The 24,389-nt window shown below is 38.3% G+C and overlaps 1 protein-coding gene across 10 annotated transcripts in view; it reads right to left on the bottom strand.

The window, feature by feature from the left end:
- ANKRD44 (ankyrin repeat domain 44) overlaps positions 1–24,389 on the bottom strand; it is a 124,391-nt gene that overhangs the window by 4,467 nt on the left and 95,535 nt on the right. For 7 of the 10 annotated variants that reach the window (XM_048953911.1, XM_048953907.1, XM_048953906.1 and 4 more), the window contains exons 17-27: positions 16,186–16,257; positions 13,671–13,872; positions 10,357–10,435; positions 9,261–9,378; positions 8,035–8,251; positions 7,108–7,195; positions 5,797–5,880; positions 4,988–5,133; positions 4,089–4,171; positions 2,896–2,978; positions 2,137–2,228 (exon numbers count right to left, since the gene is read on the bottom strand). In XM_048953911.1, the coding sequence (XP_048809868.1) occupies positions 2,137–2,228; positions 2,896–2,978; positions 4,089–4,171; positions 4,988–5,133; positions 5,797–5,880; positions 7,108–7,195; positions 8,035–8,251; positions 9,261–9,378; positions 10,357–10,435; positions 13,671–13,872; positions 16,186–16,257 (1,264 nt within the window). The other 3 variants (XM_048953914.1, XM_048953913.1, XM_048953915.1) reach the window with 3 other exon arrangements.

Genomic DNA, 24,389 nt, shown 5'->3' with positions numbered 1-24,389 from the left:
TGGGCACAAACGCAGACAAGGCAACGGTTAGTACTAAGGGTACTGAGAATGGCACTGAGCAATCCTCATATACATCTCTAGAGCACTTTGTAGGCAGGAGATGTATGTCCAGTTACAGTTACATGCCAAGCAGCAGGGGTGTGTTACTGTTCTCAAATTAGACATGCTGGGAAGATACACACTTCGTAGAGCATTTAAATCGCTGTGACCACAAGCACTGTTTTTTTTTTAAATCAAGGCAAACAGACTCCACAACAATATAAATAAAAGCACTTGCCAAACATGATTCTACAGCACAAACAATACGGTGGATACAGAACACGGGTGTACAGCAACAGAGACAGAAACTGGCTTCAGTTTCTGTACAGATGAACAAGTCTCATTCTGAGAACAACGGCTTTCATTGAAACATGACAGATATTAGTTTAATCATATTTTGAAGTAGCAAGCAAACAATTTCAAAGATTGGTCGGTTGAGAACATACTCAACTCAGAGAATTTATTTAGGAATTAAATTTAAGAAACTAATCAGATCAGCATACGTGGTACATGTACAGCAAGTAGGACTATCTGGATATTTTTCACAATTTGCATTATGTTAGAAGAACAATGACTGTATTCAGTAAGCATGGCCTATGTTTTGTAATGTGAAGTTAAAATAATACTGGTATCAGTAACTGTAAGAATGGGGAGCCATCAAGTTTGCCTTCACTGCAGTTTAACTTTGCTCCTGTTCAAGTGCTTCCCCAAATCAGCTCTTCACATACACAAATCTTTGAAATGGATGTGCTGATTTTGCTTTCTATCTATCAGTTTTACAGGTTGCTATGTAGTACTTCAGAACTTTCCAACAACTCCTCTATTCTAAGTGCAGAGAGTTCTTTTGCAGATTGCTGCAATCTTAATCTAAAGCAATGACCTCCACTGATATCCTACTGCCTCAAATAAGCTGAAAACATCTGCAGCAGGTGAGTTTGAGAACAGCTTTGCAGCAAACTACCCACACTCAGGCATCAACAGCAGTGAATAAATACTCTCAATAGAACTCCCTCTTCTACTGTGTTCCAAGTGCAAGCGTTCTTTAGAACTATACTTTTACTAAGATTGTACTTAAATTTTTCTCTTCTGCTCTGTGTAAGCAGCTACTCTTAAAAAAAAAAAATCAAGCTAGTATCAAATTTAAACTTAATTTTCACTCATTACATACATGCAAATTGGCTAGATCTGCATGTATGATTTTACCTATAAAAAACTACGGTTAGAAGCTAGTCCGGTTCACTTTCCTGTCCCCTTTCTCTAAATGAGGTTAGGGCCAGATGACTTCTGCAGGACTCCTTCATGCAAGTCCCATCTGGTAGCATCTGGTTAACAATAAATACCACTCTGCCCTTTTCATCCATAGATCTCAAAATGTCTTGCAACAATGACTAAGTAGCAGTATTGTTGCTTTACAGATACAGCAAGATGTAAGTACTGAATTGTTACATTAATGCCATGAAGTCCATATTTTAAGAGAAAGCAGCATATTTCAGGAAGATTTTGTAATAAAAAATAGAAGCACAACCCTCTATAGACTCTGTAATGTTTAAGGAAGGACTTCATTGAGATCTGAAATAAAATTATCAGATTTATTAACTCATCATTTATTTTAGGAGTCAACAGTAATTAATTTGCATCTTGGGTTAGGTCAGACAGTTGAAAACGACAAGTTTTGCTCTCAGAATGAACCAGGACACAATCAAACAAATGATGATGATTTTCTTCCTACCCATTAAAACATGCGCTGATTGAATGCATAGTCCTTAATTCTTCTGCAAGGAGTCAGAATTATCCGGCGCCACTTGCATGTTTAGGAAATTCAAGTTACCACTGCACTCAAGCATTAAAAAAGACTAGCTGTTGACAGTACATGCAAAATGAACAGTAAAAGGGACCACTGTGATGTTGAGAATACATTTTTATATTAACAAAAAAAAAAAGTGTCCTTTTTAATATACTCACACAGCTCACTGTCTGTTCTTGGAAGAATATAAGCATCAATGATGCCTACAAGCTTTTAAGTCTATTGCTTCAGTCTGTGGTAAAATTACATGTTAGGTACCTACTGAAGATTGTCTGAGTGTAATATTTACTTACCATTTTCATCTACTGCTAGGACACATGCCCCTTTCGCTAGTAACTCCTCAACCACCATCTTTAAGCCATTACGTGCAGCAATATGGAGAGGTCTACAAAGCAGAACAACAAAACTCAAGTTTATTTTAAAATAATTATTCTAAGGAAAGCTAGGTTGCTCCTGTTTAGAAGCAGCTAATGGGAGAGGAAGAACAACTGCAAATTGAAGGGTGGGAGGGAAGGGAAATGAGCTAAGGACAAATGGATTCATCAGCAAGCACTAAATCAACTGCCTGAGCTCGTGGTTAAATCTTCTGCTGTGGGATTCCTCCATTCCACTCAAATACTTGCAGCTGGAGTAAGAACATTGATGGCTACAACTCTGCTAGTAATGTGCAGTATGGAAGGCAGTTATACATAAAATATGACCTCAAATAATTTGAAAAATTAAATGTAAAACCTTAGATGGATTAAAGTAAATCTTGAAATAGACAGAAAATATTTTGCAGGTAGATGTATGCTTATACAGTCACGTTACGAAACGACATTTTGATACAGTGTTCAAGTAAATGACCTCATATTTTCCACCAGATCACATATACAAGGAGCTTTAGAGAATTCAAAAGTGAGAATGCAATATAAATGCAGTGTTGTCAAGGCTTAAAAAAATAGTAAGGAATCTAATTTTATCTAGAAAAAAATCCAAGACGTGAAATTGAGAAGCTAAATCAGAATCTTCTGGAAAGTCAACTGGACTTGAGAGGATCAGGCAATACTTACGTCTGCAGTGAATTATTTTTTGCATTAATAAGGCTCTGTTCTTGTATCTTGTCAAGTATTAACAAGGCACATTTTTCATGACCCTAGTTGGAAACAAATAACTGTATTAATTTAAAGAGAAGTTTAAAATTGAGGTAAAATAAATGTTATATACAAATGCAAAGTGTAAAAAGTTTATTTAAAATACAGAACGTTACTCAGTTTATAAGAATCTGTAATAGGTGAACTGTAAAAGCCCTATAAAACCATTTACAAACTGCCATTACTAGAATGTTTAGCACATTTACAGACGTAGGCATTCATCTGTCTTTCAACCCTCCACTCATGCAGAACTCACCTTCTCAGCTTACAGGAAGACTTGAATTTCCCTCAAGAGAAATTATTCAAGTGATTACTACAACTACACAATAACAGAGAAAATGAGGGTTTAATCTCAAAAACTAACACTGTACTTCCTAGGACTTTTAAATGCCTTCCCGTGCTATTAATTAATTATAAACTATAAAAGCTCTTCAGCATCAGAGCTCTGTGATGATCGAACAGGCAATAACAGACCAGAGCCTTATTTCTGAGACCCTGGTAGCCTGAAGGACCTTAAAAATTCAATGAAGTTCATGTCTACAGAAACTGGAGTGATGCTATCTGGAATCCCATCTCTGAACAGGAGCAGAAGAAAAGTCTTGGAAGAGGGAATGCCATGGACGCTTTGTTTTTATTTTTTGCCAAGACAGGCAACAGCAGTAGCAATTGGAACCAATGGGAAAAAAAAAGGAGGGAGAAAAGACATCAGCATCAATCTTATCAGTGCCCCTACTTTCACTGTTGCAGAATTCAAGATAAAATTTTGGGTCCCTTTCACAGAATTTGGAGAAAAAGAATAAATATATATCTGTTTTTTCTTGTTGTTTTTTCCACTGTCCCTATGTTAAGCTATTTTACAGTAATATTGTTCAGTAAAAATATCAAAGGATTTTCAATTATTTCTCCTAGTGTCACTTATGTTTCAGTTGTCTTAAGAGACACTCATATTTCTCCATTTACTAAGTCTGGAAACAGACTTGTAAAGAAGCTCAATACAGTGTTCTCACCACAAGTCTGACCATCACATTTCTATCGTGGAATTATTTTTTTTAGAAGGCACACCGACACAAGAGACTGACGATTACAGAAGCACACAGTGGTCTTCAACTTACTTTACTGCTAGCCAAGTGCAAAGATGTATTCAAGTCCTTATCTCTTAATGTCAGGTCAGCCTTGGCAATATTCACCAAAAAGTCTGAAATTTAGAACATAAATTAATGAACAAATGCAATGGGCAAAGCAGCATGTGAAAACAGAGGAAAAAAATTTTCCAATTTGTTACTATTCCCAATATGTGTGTGCTTATGTGCTAAGCCTTGATGCAGCTTAAGCTTTATGAGCATGAAGTAAATAACGGTAGACATCAGAATAATCTTGTGCAGTTATCTGCAACCAAGTCAGACCTCATATATGAACAAAGATGAATCTATGCTTGACAGTTTGAGACATAATGAACTTCCCCATTTGCAGGTCAGCAAGTTCTGCCTGAGTCACCTCCTGGGTCTTGCTCTGAGAGGACTAAGTGGATACAAAGAATTCAGGGTGCAGCCTGCACTGTCAAAGCTAGAGGAAAGAGAGTTCTGTTAAGTCAGTACAACTGCAATCCCTATGTCTGCCTCAGGTATTCTAGCCAGGAAGCAACAAGACTCCCTGTAACATAACAGAAAGAGAGATAACACTTAAATCTTTTTCACACATGCAGTTTTCCTGCAGTTTTAAAATTAAGGAAGTAGTCAGGAGAAAAGGATTACTACTCCCTTCATGTTCTGAGTGCATTACAGTGCTCCCTTTGGAGGAAATAAAACTCAGGTTAATGCAAAGCTTCGCAAATACTGCAGAAAGAAGAAGAAATATTTTTTTTTAACTGTGTAAAAGTAGAATTTCTGAGCAGCTTTCTCTTTCTTAGCTTTCTCTTTCTTAGTTTTCCCAGGAAAAAATGATCATCTGCTTGAAAATCAATGGCCTCAGTCACGCTCACCCTGAAGATAAGCTGGGGCAAGGATGCACTTACCAACAGCACCCACATGACCGTTCTGAGCTGCCATCATGAGAGCTGTTTTCCCTGCATGATCCACAGCATTCACTTGAGCGCTGTGACTCAGGAGGAGCTGGAGGCACTCCACGTGATCCGCAAAGGCTGCTGCGTGAAGGGGCGTCCTGTGGGGCAGAGACACACAGCCACAGCTGTTACCAAAGAATTACAATATTCCTGTTTGTTTGCCTGAAAGTGCAAGACATTCTGAATCCTCCTAAACATTCTCACCAGAGGAAAGTTATAGCGGCAACATCCAAAACAAGTTAAACTGTATTTACAGTGTTTGTCCAAGCAACTTTATGTACGCATATACATATGGTGAGATTATCAGTTTGACTAAAGATTTGACTTGAAGTATATTTCTTGCTGTACCAGAATGAATTATTTCATTTCCAGTTACGTGCCCACAGAATGTTAGCATAACAACTTTTAATGAAATATTTCTCTATTTGTACATAGCATCACTTCATTTAGCAAATAATATGAATGCATTTAAATATTTAAAAGAAAAAAAAATAGCTTCAGGAAAACATCCTAGACCTTTACCCATCTTAAAGAACTAAAATACTATTTTCTTAATAGCAAAACTGAATGCTTCACAGCTCACTTGCTTTAAGTCAGCCATCACTTAACTGTGTTGCAGTGAAAGCTGCTGTCTGAAAGAGTCTGCATTACAAGCCTTAGCTCAACCACAAGGGTTATTTTCCAGAAATTCAGAAACGAACTATGAAAAAGGAGAGATATATTCATGATGAGGAAAAGCAATTTGTTTAGGAAGCTATTACCTTCCTTTGTCATCTTTGCAATTGACAATGCTGGCATCGATGGCTCCGATGAGCATTGATGCACAGTTTTCATGATCGTTGATTCTGCCAAAGATACATTTTCAAGAAGATTAAAAACTCTACATATTTACCATTATCCCATATTCATTTACTTCATTTCCCACTAATATTGCTTAGTGATTATTTATAATTCATCCCAACATACCTTTGCCTTAACACTTTCAGTCACAATTCTGACCATTCATCACTTCTCTTAACCAAAATGCATCTATTGCTATGGATTTCCACATATAAAGCAAAGCTGATCCTTCAATTCCCTATGCACCAGATTAACTGAAACTGCAGTACCAAGCTAGGATTAAAACCCTAAAACCTTTAAATCCTTGAGACTAATCAACAAGCACAGCTGAACTGAGAAAGCACTTGGTCATATGTACCTAAACATAGAGAGATTTACTCTCATGTTTAAGGTATTGAAATATACACCTCTTTCAACACACACTCTCAATAACTTTTCTTGGAGGTACTCAATACTCTCCTGGTTATTGGCAATTTGTCTTATTTCATTATGAAAATGAACAGTGTATGGTAACTAATGACATACAATCTATGACTAATGTTGCTAAAAGACACACTTATGTCATCTCAGCAGCAGTTCTTTCATTTTAAATTTAGGTGCATCTTTAAGTTGCATGCATTTAGAGGTGGGTTGGAGAATTACATACTAATTTTTTTTTTTCCCTAAAGAATTTATTTTAAGTAGAATAAAACCAGTAACTTTGTAATTGTTTTTGTTTAATTATGTATCACACTTGGAAACTAACAACATTTCTTTTCTATCTTGCAACAATGTGGACTGTAGAATAGAAGTTTATGCAACAATATCTCTCACTATTACTTCTCAAACATATTAACTCTTCTAATAGCAGGAGGAGTTCATAATTTTGTCATTCTAATAGCCCAGGTCGTGGCCTAAGAATGGAAGAGCTATGAAATTCCACCGAGTGGCAAAGAATGCATAGGCCTGCAGTGGCAAGCAAGGGAAGAGAAACTGGAAAAGGAGTATAAATACAGCTGTTTAATGACACGTCAGCATTTCATCAAGTAGCTCAGATGTATCAAACTTCTGCCAAATACTCTTTATCATGCAACTTCTTTTTCTCAGCAGAAAAGAATAAGCACCATTCTGTGAACAATTTTTGAATGATTTGCTCATGCAAATAATATGAAATAAAGACAGCTTTCTTCTTATATTACTACTTTCTCCAGGCATAACCCAAAGCAAAGCATTTGTTACAGATTTCTACTTACACAGCACAGTGCAACGGAGAGAAGCTATTACCATAGAATTTGTGGAAAAATTTCTGCTCCAATAGTACCTCTATGCAGTTTTCATGACCTACAAGAAACAGATATTTCAAGTGTTGCACAGAGCAGGGAATTAACTTATTTCAGACCAGGCACAGAAGGATTATAATTTGACACTTCAAGCACATTAAGGTTGGACCTATTGTGAATGTGAACTTTCATATAACAGAATTATAAGAAAATGTTTTGAGTTTTTATCTTTGTTTTTTGTTGTTGTTTTTATGTTTTGGGGCTTTGGGTCTTTTTTGTTTGTTTTGTTTTAAAGGCAGCAGCAATGCAGCTCCACCAGCCCAATGTTAGCCATAAGTGAAGGAAAAAAAAAAGGAAATAATAATAAAAAAGGAATAAAAAGAAAAAACAAAAGAAGTTGTATTTTTTTCTCAAATGTGATGCCATGTACATGACCTTACACATTCCAAGATGGTCTGAAGTGATGACAGAAAGGAGTTCTATTCTTACATTAGGCAAGAAGCATAATCAGTTCAGACTTCTCAACTAATGATGTGGTCTCCTGCACTAATAAATGAAAAGGTAACACCTCAGAGAAGCATTCCTGGTCCCTTGGTAAATAAATGAGAACTTTATAGTTTACTTCATTTCACTCTGGCCTCCTGCGATGGGAACAAATGAGCACAGTGACTGAGAACTTCCCTGTAAGTCACAAAGTCACTGGAAGGTATTGCTGGAACTTCCTTGGCTCCTGAACTGAAGGGTAAATATAGCAAAAACAAACCACAGAGAGCAAGTAGAGGAGAAATGATCTGACTCTTCATTTCAGCCTTCTCAAATTGTCAGTCTGCTTTGCTATCATGCTTCCCTAAAACAAAGACCACATTCAAACTTGGCAAAAATCCACAGGGATAAACTTACCATTGTAACAAGCCCAGTGCAGTGGTGTATAACCTTGATTATCCTTTAAACTGCAGTCTTCCTCTGAAAGTGCAATCTGCAGTAATTCACTCAGCCAAGTGGCGTGACCCCGAGCTGCTGCAAAGTGCAGAGGTGTTCTACCTCTAGCATCTTTACATAAAATAGACACTTCCTTCTCTAAAAGCATCTGAACGCACTCTTCATGCCCAGTCATAATCTGGCAACAAAGAAATGAGTGAAGAGGTTGAAACAAACACAGACTTCTACCCAGGAGACGTGGAATATGACTGATGACTATAAACATGAAAAAGCCTGTATGGGATTCAGGTGGCAGAGATGAAAGCTCCACTTCTCCCATGGGTACCTATGATAACTGCTATATCGAAATATATTTGGTACTGGCTTTCAAAGGCACTTATTAGTTTGTGGACGAGACTTCTCTAAGAGGCTTCTCTAAGTGAGAGTCAAAAGCAACGAGGAGTTTAAGACTAAGGAAACGTATGAGCAAAGGGTGAGGCTACAAAACCTGAATCTGGCCACTCTAGACAGCTTACAAATGTGCAAAAAGAACTGAGGGGAACATAAAGAAGATTACCAGAAGTACAAAAAGATATTTAACAGTTCGGCCTCCATAACACATGTAGTTTAGCTTTAGCACTTTGGTCATGTTCATGTATTGATGTCAAGGCAGAACAGCAATTTTTCACCATAACATTTATTACAAACCAGTGTTGGACTCTAAGCTGAACTGCTCACTGCAATTATTACACAGTTGTGAATAAATATGATCGCTTGCATCAACTTCACATTGGGTAGGAAGATGGCTCCTAGAAAAGGTTAGATCTGCCTTGCACTTCACTGCTTCTGGCTAAAAGTTTAGGGCTGACACAGGTACATTCTGCTACCCAGGAAAAAGGATAATAACTGCTGGGCAGTCCTTTTAAATTTGCTGTTTTCAAAATTCATACAGCTCTCAGTTAGAACAGTAATGACTGCGATAGTAAATTGTCTATTCACTAATTTTCTCTAAGAGAAAATCCAGTCTTTAATTAATCAAAGCAAACAATCAAAAACAGAGCAGATTTGTCCCAATTTTTACCTCATTGACTGTTTTTGGTCGTATTTTCAATCATTAGCTATATCTCTTACATTCAACATCCCTATGTTTATAAATTAGTTGCAGTGACAATAGAACAAATACTTAGAATTTAGAAAAATGAAGTCACCCCTCGATGTAAAGCTGTGCACCCCAGGAGATCTGCTGCATCTACAGATGCTTCTTTTTCAAGTAATAACGAAACAGCATCAATGTGTCCATGTGCCACTGCAAGCATTAGTGGGGTTCTGGAAGGAAAGAGAAACAAAAAAGTCACGTCTATAAACTGCATACTACTTGCTACTGCTAACTTACTGTAAGGCATAAATCAGGAAGCCCTGCATTTCTCTCCATTCCTACCCAGAAATCTATTCGTTTCACCATACTCATCTATACAACACAAGTGAAAACAGTTGCATAAAGCTTTTCTTAAGGTGCCTAACAGCCAGCTATCATGACTGCGATAGACAAACCCACCTGTGAGCAGTTTACAGAGCAACATCATTCCAGACAATTTTTTTTTCTTTTAAAAACCTACAGTTATTGTCATCTCCAGCAATACAAGTTTTACAATACCAAGTTGTGGGTGAATGCCTCTGCTAAGTACCAAGATGACAACAACTCCAAGTATTTCTTCTGAAAATAATGAACAGTTTTTTCCTCCTGAAAGGGATCTATTTTCCTTCTATATTTAAGTAAGACTAATACCATTGAAAATAATATGTATAGTCAGATATATTCCAGGTACCCTAAATATGAAAAACATTCAAGTTTTCACTTCTAAAACATACTCTATTATTCTCTCTGTAGCTGTCATTTAATGAGACATAAAACTTTTGTAGGAACATCTCCAATTTTGGGTTCGCCTTGAACAAACATTCTGTGTCACTCTGTCAGCATAATATACCTCTAGACACATAATATATGCTGAAACATCAGCATCTTAGAAAATAAGACTCTCCAGGCATCTCAGAATCTTGTTAGTTTTTACTGAATCTGGCTCTAAGAATATGTGAAAAGCTACCTTAACGTATGAAATAGAGGCTATGATTAATGAATGGCTTAAATCAACTGCATGCGTACCTTGAAGTCTCTGCCAAATTCTATTCACAAATAGTGCAGGAAATACAGTATTTCAAATAAACACTTTGGTTTTTTTTTTAAGTAAGAAACCTGAGATGCCATTTGAATTACGGAACTGAAACAAAACAACCAAAGAAACTTACTGTCCTTTGGCGTCCGTCACATCAGGGTTGTCTGCAACTTCTAGCAACAGCCGTAAACAAGGTGTATGACCATTAATGACTGTAAAGAACAAAGTGTGTATAATTAGAATAAGCTTAATTTCAGATGCTTTCCCATTGGACTTACAGATAAGAAATTTCTTATATGTATACAGAAAATATTCCCCAGTGTAAGAAAAGAACATTCCCACAATTTACTTCTACCAACGAAATGGCGAGCTCCTTTTCTCTTTCCTCAGTAAGATAAGTACTACTTTCCTTTCGTACACAAATCCCCAATGAGTAAAACAGAAACTGTGATTCTTACTACAGAGAAGATTTCTACCAAAGCAGACAGCATTCCAAAATCCCCTGCAGTCAGGAGGCAGACGAGGTTTTCTGTGACCAGTTTTGGAACACCTTAGGAATTTCTCAGCAGGGCTCATTAATATTGTGTGGGCTAAGGAACAAACAAGTTTCTTAGTGCTCGTTTTTTTTGGTTTTGTTTTGTTTTTTAAAAAGCATCTACAAAGAATGACCAGTGTTACACATTTTATTATATTCCAGGAAGCATGACATTACTTCCACATTTTGCTCCCCAGTGACCTCCAGGCTGACTACTGACAGCTCTGGGGAAGCCACAAGGAGAGCAGCATGGAAGCCTCAGAGCAACACCACCACAAAAGGCAGCTATTGTGTCTCTACTTTTGCCTCTCAGGCTAGTCAATCACACTCCCTCAGTCTATTGCACAAGACCTCTTCAAGCCATTCGGACTGCTTCACAACACTGGTTTGCTGCAGCACCAAATTTCTCTGACTGTTGGGCATGTTCAAGGAGACTGAAGTTTCAGCACACAAATTCACCACTACTCTTGATATTCTATAACTGGAAGGCTGTTTTATCCCATTCTGCTTCTTTTCCTCCTCAAAACCCTGTTAAGGATCTTTGTTAGTCAAAAAAAAACTCTGATGAGACTCTTCGATCAGCAAGGATGTGATGGCACACTATCATGTTAGCTGCTTGCATGGCCAGAGGACAAACCAGAGAAACAAAAATTCTTGGTTCTTTTCTACTTTAACATTTGAAGCCATGGTTACTTCTCAAAAACAGGGTTTGCTCTTAAAATGCAACCTAGTGCTGTTGGAAAACAGCTCCAAGGTACATTTTGCAGGGCTAAACACTGAAAACCCATCTGTCTGTCAGCTGGCATAAAGGCTTCAGCTTTATATGACCCACAGGATGAGCAGAACAAGAATTTCATCTTTAAAAATCCAGTAATTCCTGTATTCAGTACACAGAAATTATATCCTCCTTTCAGAGTCATGCACTCATACTGCCCACACCCTGTGAACCAAGGCAAAAATCTCGGGTTCCACCTATGTCACACCATTCTGGCAGAGAAATGAGTGCACATCATCACATTCAAATCACTCCTCCAAAAATAATCTTAGTCACTCTACTAAAAAAAAAAAAACAACAAAAAACAACAAGACATTTTTAGTTATTTACCACTAAGTAATGCCACATACATAACACGGAAACACTTCTGCAGGGCTGATGAACCAGTGACTCACAGAGAAAACAAAAAAAATAAGAAAAAAAAAAAATCAGTTCTATCACCCAGCAGGAGGAAGAGAAATCAAAACCTGTTCACACTGATGTCTGAAAAAGATTTTGGTAAATGAATTTTTGAGCAGATACTCCCAGGAAGACTTCAGAGCTAACCCAATAATTGCTGAGCACTACAGACCCTGCAGGGAACATTAGTTTTGTCAATGGAGCTACAACACTACACTAGGCAAACATTTGCAATGCATCCCCCAAGCCAGAGAGAGTAAAGTCTGGTGGTAATAAAATTATACAGGGAACACATGATTTAGGCTAAGGAAATTCTCCACGTTATGAGGAAAAAGGAAGTCTGTTCCCCAAGGGGAACAGACAGTAAAAAAGAAATACTTCATTAGCTGAATTATTTGCCTACTGAAGTCAAAAACCCCTATGCTGAAGAGAGCTCTGCAGAGTCCTCTAATCTAATCCATAGGTTCAAGTCTCCTTAACTGTTGTGTTCAGCAATTCTGCTTCTGTAATAAGAAGGAATGAAGGCAGACACTGTTAAGGGGATGGGCACACTCGTCTTCTTGTTTCTTTCCAGTGAATGGTAAATGCATGCAAGTTTTCACTTGTGTGTGCAAACACATACTGCCACTCAAAGGATTAATTCAGCAAGAATTCTGTTAGATTTCTCAAAATATGCCAATTTATCTCTTATGACTGCATTGCAAATAAGAGACAGTGAACATCACTGTGGCACCATGCAGCTTCCAACAGGTGACACCATTCTTTGTTAAAACACTCCTAAGCAAAACGTTTAAGAACAGCGTAACAAAAAGCACGAGTGGCTCTTCGTAATGGGTGGAGAAGAAAGCTTTGTTAGGAGCTGTGCTGACTATGCAGAACACTGCACAGCTCACATGGAAAGTCCCAGACAGCAGGAACTGTGTATGAATTTTATTCTGAGCAAGATGAAAAAATACAGAGAAAAAATTAAGCCTGAGAATTAAAAAACTGTCTAATCAAGTATTCATTTTTCTTCCCACTAGAGGTCACTGCTGGGTTGCACTGAGTCCTTGAACTAACAGCCAGAGGAGCAATATTCCCTCCGGCACTGCTGTGTGTTTAACCAACAAGTATATATTAAATAATAACCTTTAAATAATTGGCAAATCCTACATTTTCTAGTTAATTAAGCAACATGTTGTACACAACGTATGAAGAATGGAGCAACTCCTAACAACAGCAAATTCACAACCTGGCTCAGGAGGAGAACAACATTTGAAAGAGGATGAATTTCTGTAACGTTACCACTGAAACAGGCAGAAGGTTTTGAACACAGAACAATTTCATTGCCACCAAGGCTCGCCTGTATTTTCAATTATTCTTTTCTTGGGATAAGCAATGAAACAAATGTTCTCTCTTCTCTTTTTTTGGCTAAAGAACCATTAAGTGAAACTGCTGCAGGAAAAACACCCCACATCTTAGACTAGGTGTAATAGAGGTATGGTAAAGCACAGCTGAGCAGGTAAAGTCCGAGCAGTAGTAGAGTGTGGAAAAGCAGGAGTATCTGTGAGGGATAAATGGACCATGGGACAGAGGAAAAATACCACAAGAATGACAGAGTTAACTGCAAGACCACCTCAATACACATCAAAATTTCTTCTGTTTAGAAGAAATAAGCATAGAGATAGTAGGTAACTAAAGTTAGCTGCAAACATGCTAAAGGCTTTGTATTGCAAATGTAACACAAGAGCACACTCACCTGAAGCATGCAGGGGGGTCCTTTTGGTGACATTGTCTTTTACAGTGACAGAAGCACCCTGGCTGATGAGAGCTTCCACGCACTCTGCATGCCCTTTAAATGCAGCCAGGTCCAAAGCAGTGCGTCCTTTCTCATCCTTAATATCCAGATCTACCAGAGATTGGAGCAGCACCTCCAAAGCTTGATGATGACCATTATAGGCCTGGAAATATGAAATGAGTCATGTAAGGAACACAAGTCTTGTCTTTCAAAGACTTTCACGCAGAACATGAATAAGATCTGTCATTGTGGGTTTATGAAACACAATGGAAATGACAGTTTGTTGATTTCTCATGACTCTTCCATCTTGAAAGCATTTTGCCAAACTACACTGCCACTGATACAAATAGCCAAGACTCTCAAAAACTCCTAGTGTTCATGGACAGTAATTATGATTTTTTATTTACCCTGATTCTATTACAGCTCAAGGTGGGGAATTTCAGGCAGTGATTCACTTCAACACGGGCTAATCAACAATTCACTTTTCAGCTTGCACTGCATTTTTCAGGGAAATGGTGGCTTCAAAAATTAGGTTCATGGGAATGATGCTGGTCAAAAACCACATGGATTATCTGACAAAATCAATACATCCACCATTTCTTTAAGATACACATTTAATGTAGAGTATTACTTAACTGAATGAAAACAATTCCCAAAACAGACTTTTGAGCCAGTACTAATAAACACAATAAACCTTGACAAGGTCTTCACAGCTGATGCTTCACAGAGTGTTCCTACCAGTAGGATCACTTGGTAGAACAACTGTAGTGGACGAGTAGATGTACTTCCAGACCAGCAGTCACATTTGGGCTGACTACACAAATGCAGCTGATGTTGCAAAAACCTAATGGATAGTTCCAGAAAGTGGAAGCACTTCATATGGTTCTGTAGTGACTGTCCTCCTCACTGTCAACTAAGATAATCTTTTTTATTTAAACATGAATGTATAAACATGTTGCCAGAGTTGATACAATTAATGAAAACAGAAGAGAAATACAAACATGAAATAACCAGACACCAATCTTCAAGGTTAAGCACTCCTACTGATTGTTCACAGAAGTACAAAAGAATGAGACAGAGCAGTGGCCAAGCAGTTGTTGCACTGCTAGACCAAGAAAATTACTTAAGGAAAGAGGAAAGGCAAAGGCAGAAAAAAAAGAAAGGGTAAGGAGATTAAGGCACAGAGAATCCATATAGCAGAAAACAGTCTTGATGTAATTTCCTTCCCTATTATAATTTCTTGGAAAACACCCAATAACCTGATTTTTGATACAATTGAAGTGTGAGAAATAGCAATATTTTATGTGAATTTTTTATTTTTCCTTTTTTTCTTTCTTTTTTTCTTTTTCCCTGAATTGTTTTAGGGGTGTCTGAAGTGAATGAAGAGCTGTTAATTGGCAACAGATACAACAGAAAAGACCTCCGTCAGTGTCCTTGCAAGGATTTTGACCAAGAAAGACCAGTGAGGAAATGAGCTGTCTGGCCAGGTGCAGGCCAAGTCCCTTCCCAGCACAAGAATTTGCATTGGTGATAGAGTAAGCTGTAACCCTTATTTGGGTTTCAGACGCTGTCCTTCCTGCAGTCTTCAAACTGTAGAAGTAAAGAACTGAGAGAACAGCTTAGTGACAAAGTTAGTCCCTTTTAAACCAACTTCTGGCTCTTGTTCCCTCAGATGATGTACGGAAAATTCAAACACCAGGTAAGAGCAGTTCTGACCAGCTGGCAAACAGAGATATGATCACTACAGAACTAAAACATGCTCCTATTTTCCAGTAAGCAAGTTTCTTCCCTATTGAGAAGAGAGCAGATTCATGGTGATGTTGAACAGTCAGTGTGGGGCCAGTCTGTGGCTGACTTGTGAAGACAGCTCCCTCAAGCTGAGACTGTTCAGTTTAAAAAAACAAAAGCATTAGAAGGACCTTATTGATGTGTCTGTACATGTGAGCAGGACAGCAAAGAAGAATGAGCCAGACTCTTCCCAGTGGTGCCCAGTGGCACCACATGAGGCATGTAACAGGCACAAATTTAAACACAGGGAAATCCATTTAAATACAAGAAAAAACGTTTTTACCACAAGGGTGTTCAGGTACTGGGACATACTGTATGCATTCCCACACCTAGCTGTGCATCAGACTATTTCTGCACACTGTATGTCTGCAGCAGAACATCCCACTCCATCATCAGAGCCATAGGCTCAAGCTCCAGCTCCAACTTTGTAGACTGGTTGCAAAAATTTGTAGCTTGCCATTCAATTTTACTTCAGTTTCTGTTTCTTCTACTACCTGAGTGCTATAATCAATAAGAGCAAAGAGCTTCAACAGCCAGAAACTCAACAATTCCTGTTCAGAACTTGTTTTTCTTACATCTAAGCCTACTTGTTTCAAAACCAAGCCTATGATTAAACCTGCTTCAAAGACAGAGATTAAAGAATTGTTCTTTGAGATGACGATCAACACATTACATATCTCATACTTACAGCTAAATGCAAAGGACTTTTTGTAGTTGAAGAATCTGATTCCTCAAACATATTGCTGTTTTTTTCCAGAAGCTGAAAATGGAAGAAAAAAAAATCTTAAAACATTCTTGTACAACTTAGGATAAGTTTTTATGATTCAGCAGACAAAAAAAATTCTGATGTCTACAGTGAATATTGAAGGGCAATGAGGAGTAAGTACTTTATATTTACAGTAAAGTATTTTCAAGTCTTCTTACCCTATAGGATAGAGATTTAAAAGTAATTTGAAAGCCTTTAATGAACATCCTTACCCTGATCAGCAGTAAAAGGAATAATCTGTGGAGCAGAGCCCTCAGTTATTTTGCACTGCAGAAGCACTGTTTCATGAATACACAGGTAATGCACATACAAACCATTTCTGATTCAGCATTTCTTTTATAATTCTGATACATTATTTGGGTTGAGAATAGTTAGAACTAAGCTGCTAGCAATTACACAGCCATTTTTATACTTCATCTGAGTAGAACTTCCTTACATAGTCTTCCGGAGTGCAACACATCCTTGCACATAACCATGCTCACAAAAGTAAAAAAAAAAAAATCTAATAAAATGCATCATATGTTTATGATTTTCTACATTTCCCAAAGCATTTTAAGCCTTACAAATGGGGTACTTCTACCCAGCCAGAATGAAAAACTACAGAATTACTGTGACTAGCACCCCTTCACAAAAGCACATGAACCCTGGCAACTGACCCTGCTGAGGATGTAAAGAAAACTTCACAGATACTGACAAAATACTGTGAATTCAACACTGCAGAGTAGCATTACTGCTGGCACACAAGGCATTTTTACTTGAGTACTACTCAAACAGTTAGTCTCCAAAATCCTCGGTGACTGGAAATTAACGTTGTCCAAAAAATTAGTAACCAGAGACTGAAAAACATTTCTACGGTTTCAACTTTTTTAAACTTTTTTGAGAGAGTCATTATCTAACTCGAAAACTGAAAAAAGGGACAGTGGTGACAATCTGGACAATTCTATGGTACACCAACATGGAATGCTGTCCAAAGAAACTGCTGAAATCCTATGGCAGGCGCAGAAATTACCCCACCTGCACTGCAAGATGATGATACACACTGAACTCACATTTGCCTAAACTTTCTATGTAACAAAATAGTCCTTAATAGATCCACATCAGAGATAAATTTTTCCAAAGCATCACAAATCGTGTATTAAACAAAGACATTAATCTGAAGCCTATTACAATAACAAAACACAACAACAACAAAAAACTATTCAGTAACTTCATTTGTGTATTTTGAACCTAGTAAAATATCTGGACAGAGAAAAAAATGCGTTGATGCAAATACTATTCATAAATAAGTGAGTGTGTGTATTAATATGCAATATGAATTCTAACACAACCTTGCAGACAGGGAAAAGACAACAAGTCCACATCACTTTTTTAGTAGATTTGGGGCAGAGTTACACAAACACATCTGTTACAAACACATGCAGAGACCTCCAATTTAAAATATCATCCTTCTCTTGTATTTTAAATGGATGGAAACAGGATTAAGTGGCAACTCCGAACACATGGTCACAAATTTTCAGTTACTCCAAACACGCTCTAATAAGGTAAATTAATTTAACTCTGATCTTCTCTACTGAGCAAATGAAATAAAAAATATCCAAATGTGAGTACAAAGCCAGTTCCCCAGCCTGCTCAATACTCACCTTTACTACAATCCATAAAGGTGGGCACAGAAGACTATTTTAATTGCTTGTAACTACGCTGATCATCATCTGTTGAAATGCTGGGATCACAATCTTAGTACTTCCCTGAACCTGTCAGTGGGCTCCATGAGTCTTCTGGAACAAGGCAGATAACTGCCTTTCAAATAGATGGGAAAATTGACACAATGAAGGTTCTAAAGGAATTTTACTGCAGGATTGGAGAGCTCCTCACAAAAGGCATCCCAATAGCTTAGTTAAAGCAGCTTAGACTAATGCAGACTAAGGTTAATGAGCTTATTACTCACAAGGATGAATGTCTCTATCATAAAGTCAAGCATAAATGAGAACTTGAGAGTAAATCTGGTTGCTCCCTGATATGTGGTCCAACAGCGCAAGAAGAGAAATCATAAAAGAAGACCAAGGGCACAGAATTAGTGATTTTCTTGTTTGTCTTATCAAGCACAGTTTGCAGTTAAAACTAATTCATGTGAAGGATACACACCACACTCAGACACAGAAAGTACCAGGTGTAAGTTACAAGGCAAATTCTGCAGCTTCACTAGCATTGCAATGGTTCTAAGAAGGAGGCATTTACAATACCTCTCATATACTTGTTACAAGAATACACAAAGCTCTCCTCAGGGTTCTAATTCCATTAGCATTAGCTTCCACCTTAGAGCACCTTTGTAGGAAGCGATGCACACTGCGTGTTTTCTAAATAATAAGAAATGTGAATTTATTTCTCAAAACAACCCAATTATGCCAGCTGCAGTGCAAAACCTTCCTGCTGCAAGTTGGCCAAAGCACTTCTCTCAAGAGGCAATAAGAACACATTACCAACAGCTCATAGTTGCAGCTGGCTGAGTGGGGAAGATCCCAGCATATCTCGTGTCTTGTGCCATTAAGATAATGTCTTTTAGAATACTACATTTCTGCACTCAGTCATCTGCAGATTTGAAGTGCTGTCAGAATTGCACAGCTGCTGCCAGCCAAAGTGGTGGGCACTGTCCTCTCTGGTTAGGCCATCACCTCTTAAAAGGTAAGGATCCCCAGTTCTATCCTGCACTTCTCATAACAGCACCATTTAGCACTGCACGTCATCAGTTATTTTGCTAAGTCTCCTTCACTCTCAAGAACTTGGTGCTTTGGGAGTGAGATGCAGACAAAACAAGGTAAAGCATCAATTATTCAGTTCCATTGCTACCAGCTAATAGCACTACGAGGCTGCAGCTCTCTCTCCTCCCGTTCCATGCAAAGATTAATAACATTCAGTTCTCACAATTTTATTTGTACAGTAATGGTATTTACAGATAGAAGAAGACTCACTGTTTGAATGTATTTTGTGCTTATAATATAGAATTACATGGATGAATATGGTGTGGGGTATTTAACTCCATTTGATTTTAATTTTTTTTTTTTCTCCCCACTCTGATTTGCTGTTTACTGACAGGATAGTTGACACGATTGTTCTTCTGAACTACAATAAGTCCTCTATTTATTTATCTCTATTTAAAAAAAATATATAGCTTGATGGAGTATCTCTGTAATTTAAAATTACTATTAGGAAGTAAATGAGGTCATACTTTCATCATGCATAAAAGCTTTAAGTTACACTTTTAAAAATAAGATATCAGAAACAACTTCAAACCAGATTACTGTAGTGATGGGTGCTACCTCAAATCCTAGAAGAAAAGAGAAAGCATGATTCTGTATGAAATAGCATGCACGTACACAGCCACCTGTACACACCACCTGTAGCTATGTCAAAGGTTTGATCTAACCACCACTGACATTCAAGTGGCTTTCCACTGAAAGTTTGATTATTTCAATAAGGCAATTTCCAAGTTTAAACACATATCACTTCCACACCCACAAGTGATTTATTTCTTCATAGCACCATAGCTGGGTGCTATTAATACCAAATGTAAAATGTCAAAATGTTAATCAATTAGTAGCTATTTTTCATGGCACTTTCAGGAATGAATAAAAGCATATTAACAAGGACACCTTTACACACCTGTCTCTACACTGTCCACCTATGGACGAAATGCTCCTGAAGCAGCAATAAGACAACTGCCTAATGTCAGCCCCTGAGAACAGATACCAGTTGCATGAATTCACATGGGAGGAAGAGAAAGAGGAAAATAATATTCAGGGAGAACGTTTACAGTCAATCTGTTCGACTGGCAAAAGACAGACACAAAATATGCACGCTGTGGGAGCCTTTGTCTAAAGCGTACTTACAGCAATAAACCAGAGACATTGCTTTTTGGAAGTCTGCTGAAAACAGGCAAACATCTTCCCTTGAGTAAAAGAGACTGATTACAGCCTGAAGACCCCAGCAGCCACACCTCTTTCTGAGCTATGCTGTCTAATGCAATGCCATACACCTCTCTCACTGGATTCAGTAGATCAGAAAGTCAGATATCCTGTCCACGTTTCCACTCAAACACCACACACATTCACACACAGGTACTACAGGCAACAGCACAAGTCCATGCCTGAAGGAAAACCATCTCCTGCAGCTCTGTGATCACCTTGTTACTCTCTGACAAAAGACAGCACATGTTAACAGCTTGCTTCTCTCTGTCAGGAAAAAAAAAAAAAAAAGAAAAAAAATCAAGAAAAAAAAGAAAAAAAAAAAATCCCTAAATCTGTTAGACAGAAAAAAGCCCTCCTAGGCAATCCTGCTATTCTAGGAGCAAAAGTGCCGCTCAGATGCAGATGGCAAATTCCTGCCCTCATATGAAGTTCAAAAGCAGTATTTAGCATCTTAATTTTGATTCTTAAAAGATTTTCAATTCAGTTTCCAAAGCAAAAAAAAAAACAAACAAAAAACTTAAGCCAAAGCTTATGCACTGCCATAAACTAACATATATTGGCAATTCTAGCATATATAGGCTCCTATTAATAATTTAATCAGCATGTACAAATGTTTAATATGTTCCCATCTTCTTTTGCATTCTCCTTTTAGAAAACAAAAAAAAGGACACTAGAATAACTGTAAACTTCCTCTGCTTAGAAAAAACATGCAAGAAAGGTGTGTATGGCAGTGGGTCTGACAGAAAGGCTCCCTGGTTCTGATGCACTGAGAGCTGCCTGCACAGGCACCCACCCTCACATATCAGCTGGTGCTAACAGCCCTTCACTAAGCAGTGATCCAAACTCATACTCACGTTTTTCAGAATTGCTCAAAGTTATACTTCACATAACCTCCCTTGAATTCTGTGCACAGGGAGCCTATTTATTTGAAATCTTATCCTGCGTATTTTTTGAGTCTTACCTGGTGTTTTCTTCATGAAAAGTAAGCACGTGAAGTCCTAATTGTACCTAAACTGCAGAGGAAACATCAAATTTCTGCACTGCACGTGGAACAACTGCTCAGACATTCAAAGTAGGTTGGCACAAAGCACCATCACTGCTGCTGTCAGACAAAATTCTCCCTTTCAGAATAGCAGCGTTTGTCATGGAGACAGTGAGACATGCATAAAAGAAGAAAAACAGAGCACAGCCCCTTTGAATGCAGGGATTCAGGCCATGAGGCAGATCAGGGGTTGGAGCCAGACAAGTGGTCGAGGCAGGACCCCACGCGGCAGACAGCTACTTCATGCCTATCCCAACCACATGTGATTTGCCCACCACTGATTGCCAGTGCCTCAGATGAATGAACCAACACATTCTTGTTGATGAACAGACAGAAAACCAGGAGCAGTCATATGAAAGACCTGGAGGATCTGTGATTCTAACTTCTCCACATGCAAGGGACCGAACATGGAACACACAGCTTGCTGTTTCCTCACTGCCACACCTGGTCTAACAAAAGATGTGTCCTTGCCCTCAAACTCCACAACACAGCCCACAGTGACAGGCTCTGCTAGCAGATCTCCCAGTGCAGATGGCTCTGCAGCTCACTGCTTTGGTCAGGCATATGAACCAAGATTTACTTTTTCTCTCAGATATAGTTTTCCATTAAACCATGCGCCCTCCTCCCATCCTTAAGAGAATCGGCCGTTGTGCCAATTCAATTTCTGTTGGCCAAAAGTGAATTTCATTTGCTGATGAGATAAGGAGAAGTGCAGATTAAAAGAAAATGAACAATCAGTACTTACAGTCAGAGAAGAGATATCACTGTGAAACACTGACACGCTTCATTTCCTTTGTCTTGACATTAAAACATAAAGGGTCTGACTGACACTCCACACTACACTTTAATTTGCAATTGCAATTTCACTCTTTCCATGGCAATAAGGATTTTGTGATAGATCATTTCAATGAAAAATAAACCTTTTTTACTCGTAACTACTACAGTTCACTAACATGATCAACTCTAACATACCAGCAAGTGATAGAGAACAGCATCTCCGACTATCCAACACCAAAGAAGCTCAGTCTCAATCTGAGCAAACATGAGGTTATATTGTTAGAAGTATGAAAGCACACAAGAAAGACAGAGCTTCACTTGCTCTCAAGCACACATGCTCACCATTCAGTCTTTATGAATGGCTCGCTACAAATGTCGAAAGAATTCAAGAATCTGCTTCCACTGTTCTCTTTTTAGCAACATCACGTCATTCACTGCAAAGTGATATTCCAGGCAACTTAAGGGTCCTCCAGAGAAGAGCTTCTGGCATTGACCTCTGTGGTTGAACACACAAACACACACCTTATTTCTTGTGCCACAAAATATGGCAAAAATTAAAAACATATTTCTGTAGATAAACCAACCCTTCCAAAACTGTACTCAGAGGTGTAAATATTTTGTCATGCTGAGAAGCCATGATGTTTAAAGTAATGATCAGATCCCTTAGAGCTAAGGAAACTTCACTAGACACTGCACTGTCCTCTTCAGAATGTTTTTTTTTTTTTTTTTTTTTTAAGTGATCATTTCTTTTCACAGAATCACAGAATTGTAGGGGTTGGAAGGGACCTCCAGAGATCATCGAGTCCAACCCCCCTGCCAAAGCAGGTTCCCTACACCAGGTCGCACAGGTAGGCATCCAGGCAGGTCTTGAACATCTCCAGAGAAGGAGACTCCACCACCTCCCTGGGCAGCCTGTTCCAGTGCTCCGTCACCTCACTGTAAAGAAGTTCTTGCGCATGTTTGTGCGGAACTTCCTATGCTGCAGTTTCTGGCTGTTTCCCCTTGTCCTGTCTCCACTCACCACTGAAAAGAGTCCAGCCTCGCCATTCTGCCCCCCACACCTTAGATATTTGAAATAGATTAATTCAGTTACCTGCATAAAAGAAACAGGAGGGAAGGAGGAACTAAAAAATTAGGCTTACAAGCTCTGACACATTTGGCAAGGTCCACAACACTGAAAATATGCATTAATGTATCCCTTTAGCTTGATATTGTGCATTTAGGGAAATGCTAGTAACTGTTACCCACAGAAATCAAGCTCAGCATTGCAACATTTTGCCTTAGTTTTGATCAGATCCAAAGCTTCATATCTTAAATGAACTTCCCCTAACAGTTTTGTGCCCATAAAGAACTGTCTTGTAGGACAAGGGAAAATAATTTCCAGATATTTTTGTCTGATTTGCCACTAATAAACTGAAACTATACACCCAAGGGATAAAACAGTAAAATAAAAGTTAACTTGGCACTGAAAAAAAAAGCTTTATTTTCAATAATCCTGCCTGAGAAATCTCTTCCTTAGGATGAAACTGTAAATATTTCAGAAGGAACATTTCACATGACAGACCCTGTCATGTAGATTAATGGTTCAAGGTTAGCACTTGGATACCCAAGTACCTGTTATTACACGTGTGAAGCCAAAACAAGTCTCTCTATCTAGTTACAGATGCATTTAGACTGGAATTGGCATTGTTGGGTTCCCACTGCTCCTTGAGCAAGGACAACTGAAAATATGCTCACAGCAACACTACCTTTCAGCTCCTGGAGACTGCTCCCAGCTCATTTGATGTTTCAAATATAAGAAATGAAGGGAAGAAAAAAAATCAAAGAAATCAATGTAAAGGTAACTGCCTGCATCAATTCATTATTGTTATCAAATATCATCATACAAATATAACCTGGGTCTCTGTAACTCGCTAGAACTAAGGGAAAACTACTCATTGAACAAAACAGAATCAGTCTCTTCTGACAGTGGATACAAAAGATGATGACCCCAGTCCCGCTGCAGACTGAGCACGACTGCTTGCCAAAGCACTCAATCTTTTGTATTCCAGAGGTGAAATGAGATGTCTGTCAATCTCTCAACACCAGTGGTAAAATCCTGGTCCACATAATGCTCTGAGGTAGACAGCATAGTACGTAAATGGTCATTCACAGGTGTGTGGAAAACACACTGTATGGCTGTAACTTGGCAAGTGACCCCTGGCCTTTGGTTTCTATACTGCAGTTCTAGTCACAAATATGTGAGGATTAACATGAAACAACACTGAATTCCCGATATGAATACAGCACATTTGCTGCATTGCTGTCTCTCACTCATGGTTTGCATGTCACCCTTCAAAATGAAG

This window comes from Lagopus muta, chromosome 8 (assembly GCF_023343835.1).
Source record: "Lagopus muta isolate bLagMut1 chromosome 8, bLagMut1 primary, whole genome shotgun sequence".
Lineage (NCBI taxonomy): Eukaryota > Metazoa > Chordata > Aves > Galliformes > Phasianidae > Lagopus > Lagopus muta.
Note: the sequence above shows the minus strand (reverse complement) of the source record. Positions and strands in the feature narration are given on the sequence as shown.